The sequence below is a fragment of the Galeopterus variegatus genome, unplaced genomic scaffold, assembly GCF_000696425.1.
Source record: "Galeopterus variegatus unplaced genomic scaffold, G_variegatus-3.0.2 Scaffold2572, whole genome shotgun sequence".
Taxonomy (NCBI): Eukaryota; Metazoa; Chordata; class Mammalia; order Dermoptera; family Cynocephalidae; genus Galeopterus; species Galeopterus variegatus.
In genome coordinates this window covers 91,835-97,307 of record NW_007728683.1, presented here as the reverse complement: position 1 = coordinate 97,307, position 5,473 = coordinate 91,835, and the positions used below count along the sequence as shown (strand labels likewise).

The following is a 5,473-nucleotide window of genomic DNA, read 5'->3' as shown; positions in this document are numbered from 1 at the left end:
AGCCCCCTTTCCAGGGCATAGGACCGCATCTGCTTTTCCTGGTGTGATGGGTCTTGTCTCCTGGCACTGCAGTGTAGAGGGCAGAGTGTCTAGGTGGTGGTGTTCATACCTCTGCCGTAATAGGTGAAGTCCCCTCTGAACAGCCCCCTTGGCAGAGGAGATGGACAGAATCAGAGAGCAGGGCCCAGAGTAGGCAGCTCACCAGCCTGGGCCTTGCCTCCCTATCCTCCCCGCCTTCCCGCTCCTTTCTCTGGGTGGGTGCTGGGGAGGGAGCCTGGGGGAGGCGAACAGACAGACAGTTTCCTAACTGTCCTCCAGCAGCTCAAAGGCAGTGGCCTGTGAAGAACGTCCCCAGGCAGTTCCCTGACCCGCAGTCGTTCCTTCATAGTCCTCGGCCCTTCCCTATGTCCTTTGAGTCAGTTGTCCTTGCTTCTGAGATTGAATGCGGAATTGCAACTGTTTCATCTGGGTGGAGTGGTACTTTAAAAAACAATTGAATTTTCATGCCTTTGGATGGGCATGTGCTTACAGTTAGCTGTGTTAATTTCCCTGCCATGTTAACTATCCCTATCTGCACTTGGCATCACCTGCCTGGCACCTGTGTACATCTAAGTTTGTGGTCCCTTTCAAGTAGCAGTGGAGTTACCTCCTATTGGAGAACTTTTAGACTGTGATGAAGATTGGCGGGGGTAGCACTTACGTCATTTTGGTGGCTTCTTGCCCCTCTCTGATGGGGTGGCCTCAGCTCTCTGAGAAGTGACAACTCTATGCTTTTCTGCCATGTTCAGACAACTAGCACAAGCCTAGTATTGGACTCAGCGCTGCCTGCTGATTGTGGGCAAGGCCGCCCTTCTGCGGCCCCAGTTTCACTCCTGCCCCGGCCCCCACCCACTCTAGGTACTCGGTGCAGCTGCTGACCCCAGCCAACCTGCTTGCTAAAATCAATGGGAAGGACAGCATCGAGAAAGAGCACGTCGAGGAGATCAGTGAGCTTTTCTATGATGCCAAGTCCTCGGCTAAAATCCTGGCTGACCAACAGGATAAGTACATGAAGTGAAGTGGCTGAGGGCTCCGGCGAGGACAGACTCCCGGTGTGCCTGCCCAGCTCCAGCGCCTGGGCCTGGAGCTGCCATCCCCATGTGGGTGTGCTTTGCAGCATGGTCTGTTCAGCATGGAAAGCATTTTTTTTGGAATTATCATAAGTTGTGTAGTTGCCTTGAAGGAACCCTTCCTCACCTGTGTGTTTTCTAATAAATCCTCAATTGGTCATTATGATGGCATCTGTCTCTTTAAATTTTTTAAAAAATGAACTTTTTACTTCAGCACAACTTTAGATTTGCAGAATTACTGTGAAGTTAGCATAGAGAGTTCCCAGGTACCCTGCACCCAGTGTCCCGTGTGCTACATCTGGTGTTGGTGCAGCATGTGTGTCACTGGGAGTGAGCCGATGGACACATCAGTACGCCGCGTTCACACTTCCTCCATTTCACCACAGGATCCCATCCGGGATACAACAATCCAACCAGCTTCATGTCTCCTTAAAGTTCTTCTTGGCTGTGACAGTTTCCTAATCTGTCTCTGTTTTTGATGACCTTGACAGTTCTGAGGAGGACAGGTCGGGTATTCTGTTGAGTGTCTGGCAGTTTGGGTTTGTCTGACATTTTTCTCATAATTAGACTGCGATTGTGGGGCTTGGGAAGAAGACCACAGAGGCAAAGTGCCCTTCTCATCACATCCTGTCAAGGGCACCTGCCGTCAGCACGACGTATCACTGCCCTGGCTGAGGCAGTGTCGATCAGGTCTCTCCACTGTAAAGCTACTCTCTTCCTCCTTTCCGTACTGTGCTCTTTGGAAGGAAGTCACTATGTGCAACCCACACTTAAGTGGTGGGAGTTAAGGTGGCACACTTAAGTGGTGCCTCCTTGAGGGCTGAGTATATGCCTAAATTTGGAATTCTTCTGCAAAGGAAATTGTCTCTTCTCCCCCATTTATGTATGTACTTACTTGATCATTTGTTTATATCAGTATGGACTTGTGGATATTTATTCTATACTTTAGGTTATAATCCAATACTATGTTGCTTATCTTGTTGCTCAAACTGGTCCGACTTTGGCCAATGANGGCTGAGTATATGCCTAAATCTGGAATTCTTCTGCAAAGGAAATTGTCTCTTCTCCCCCATTTATGTACGTACTTACTTGATCATTTGTTTATATCAGTATGGACTTGTGGATATTTATTCTATACTTTAGGTTATAATCCAATACTATGTTGCTTATCTTGTTGCTCAAACTGGTCCGACTTTGGCCAATGAAAGCTCTTTTAGTTGAGTCCTGTGTCCCTTTGACATGTCCCTATCACTGTGGCTGCATCTCTGGGTTAGTCCAGTTATAATCCAATACTATGTTGCTTATCTTGTTGCTCAAACTGGTCCGACTTTGGCCAATGAGAGCTCTTTTAGTTGAGTCCTGTGTCCCTTTGACATGTCCCTATCACTGTGGCTGCATCTCTGGGTTAGTCCGGTAAGTGAGCAGAAAGGGAAGTGCAGTCCACTGTACTGGGATGTTCTTGCCTGGCAGGATGGGCACCACATTCTTGCTCTCCATCAGGCCCGGTCCTCATCCTGCAGCTCTGTGCTGCCTGAGGCAGGGCTGAGCGTGCCGAGGCTGTTCCCAGTGCATGCTTGTCTTGCTGGTCTTGCCCTTGCAGGTCGGATCTCAGTGCTGTTGTGATATGGGCGAGATAGGACTGGCCAAGACAATTATCTTGGTCCAATCATTGCTTGGATCCAAGCTAGCCACGAGGTCGTTATGGGGCAGGCAGCATTGTTCTCCATTAGTGATGTCATCTGGAGTCGTGCCCAGGAGACATCAGGGAGGAGGGCGGAGACTGCTGGAGATCCCGTCCAGCCCTCTGAGAGGCCCCAGATAGGCCCTGCTGCCAGAATGAGTCTTCTGCTGTGTGCCTGCCCCTGAGGGACAGCCCAGCATGGCACTGCTGGGGCTAGTGGGATCCCTCCTGAAGTCAGGGCTGTGTTGTGCCCTGTCCTGGCTGCCCATGTCCTCTGATACTGTGCCTGTAACTTCGGCTACCGACTCAAGGAGTATTAGGAAAAAAGAATAACTATTACTAAGGCGTATCAAGAGCTTATTGTGTAATAGGGACTGTGGTAATTAACACCCTACATTGTGTTTAGCATTCACTGTAGCTCTGAGGGGCTGGTATTGTGCTTTAGGCCACTTTTACAGATGAGGAAGATGAAGTAAGGCTAAGTCCCTTGCCCAGTAAGTAAGAGATGGAACCAGGGTTTGCAATCAGACTGGTTGAAGTCTGGGCTCCTACGTAACTCCTACAGCTACACTGCCTTTTTCAGTGTGTTGAGTTGTTGGCATTTAGCAGTAGCTAGGGCCCTTCAAGATATGACCTTTGTACCAGGCAGATGAGGCAAATAGGATCAGGTGTGAGGGAAGTGACCTGCCTACAGTCATACCCGGGGGACAAGAAGCAGGCCTCTGCCCTGGCTGGACCTCTCGCTTCAGTCTGAAACGTTTCAGAGCATCTGAGGAACAGGATAGGAGCAGTGACAACAGCTAGACTCACAGCCACAGGCTGGGCAGTCTCTTTCCCAGCTGCTCGGGGGTACCCTCATGTCCAGGGCAGTGGCGTTGGTTCCTGCTCCTCAGCTATCCTGGTCATGGTGGTGCCCAGGGAGATGGCCCAACTCGCTGGTCTGGCTCCAAAGTGGGGGAGGTAGGTCTGGATAGGTAGGAAGGTTGGGTTATTTTAATTTTCCTACTATTTTTTCCAGCAAGGCCTGTGATTATTACATTAATCTTCCAGGCGAAGTTTTTACGACCGATCTCTCGCCGACTATGAGAAGTTTCTCCATCCATTACCAAGAGGGAAACAGACCCTAGCGGGAGGAAGTATTTGTTACATCTTATCAGACTGACACACCATCTAACGACAATTACAGCAGCCCCATTTTTTGCACTATTTCGGATCCAGCTGAAAAATTGTTGCAATATGAAAGTGAGGCGGGTGGGAGCTGGTCACAGGAAGTGGATGGATATTCCACGCTCTTGGCCCAGGCTCTCTTGGGCGCCTCCCAGCGAGCCCATTGGGTGGCTGAGGAGAAGGAATGTTTGCACATAAATCACAGCTCCCTGCCTTCTATGCTTGTAGCCCCAGAGATGTGTGTGAGAGCAGGAAGGGCTTGTGAAAGACGCCGTCCCCAGCCCTTGCTGGGAAAGCATCCTGTCCCCCACGTCGTTATGTCAGTGCAGATGCCTTCTAGCCTGCTGCACCTCTTAGGGCCACACCCCCAGATTGACATAGGCTGTCTTGTTTTCTAGGACTAAATGGATCATGATCTCACACCAGAGAGTGACTTAGTTAGCAAACCTTTCTTAGCCATTTCTCTAATGACATGGTGTTGCAGGAGGGTGGGGGCCACACTTCCTGTGGACCTCTGTCTCTCAGACTTGGGGCCAGCCCTAAACTGGGCAGCTGGAGTGGCCTGAGAAGGCCCTGATCTCCAGGTGGGAGAGGGGAGCAAAGATTCTGGGGGCACAGGGGATGGGGATGTGGTATTGATTTTCTTTGCTTGCTCACTGGCCCTTGGTTCTGACAGAGTCCCTTCCTCTCTTTGAGCCTCGGTTTACTCATCTGTAGTATGGGACTGAGGACGCAAGCCCACAGACATGTGGAGCTGATATGATCCCATAGGCTGATGGGAACACTTGGTGACATGACGTGTGGCTGGTCAGGCAACTGAGAGACTAAGATTGAGTCAAGAGTTCCCAATCTCTGTCCCTCTTGGAAGAAGAGAACGTCACAGTTTGTCCAACAGGAACCAGAAGCCTGCTAGGCTCTGCCTTTCCCCAGCCCAGAGCTGGAGCTTGGAAGGAACCTTAGGACCCCTCCCTGTTTGGATAAAGCTCTGAAGCCCAGAGGAGCAAGCACTGGGTCTGGGTCACGCAGCTCTGGAGCAGAGCGCATGGCAGGGGGCAAGGGCGTGGGCTTTCCTCTGCGTCTTCGACTACCAGAAAGGAGGCGCTGCCCATCACTGGGGCCCTGGGACCCCAGTCCTGGGGGAGGCGCAGCCACGCTGGAGCAGCTGCATCAGCAGGAGGGAGTGACGGCTGTCCCCCTCCCAGCTTAGCACTGGCGTCTGTCAGGCAGGCCAGCCCGCCCATTTGGTCTCTGGGAAACAGGCCCCTGGGAGGTAGGCCCGGGGTTGCCTCTGTCCCCTGCGGACACCCGCCCGCTCAGTCCCCTCCCGCCCTCGTCGTTTGTTCTGGGGACAGCGGGCTGCGAGGGGCGGGGAGGGCTGCTGTCGGCGCGGCTGGCCCCGTCCCCTCCCGTCACTCGGCGGCGGGCGCGGTGATTAATGGGCGGCCGCGGCGCCGTCAGCGCGCGTCCCGGCGGCGATGGATGCGGCTGTCAGGCCGCCTGGCCCGCGCCGACCCCG

At 52.5% G+C, this 5,473-nt stretch overlaps 1 protein-coding gene across 1 annotated transcript in view; it reads left to right on the top strand.

The window, feature by feature from the left end:
* Nucleotides 1–1,327, top strand: part of RUVBL1 (RuvB-like AAA ATPase 1) — a 44,135-nt gene extending 42,808 nt beyond the window's left edge. Inside the window, exon 11 of the mRNA XM_008582329.1 lies at nt 898–1,327. Within this exon, the coding sequence (XP_008580551.1) occupies nt 898–1,057 (160 nt within the window). The 3' untranslated portion in view covers nt 1,058–1,327. The remainder of the gene's footprint in view (nt 1–897) is intronic.
* Nucleotides 1,328–5,473: the final 4,146 nt, after the last annotated feature.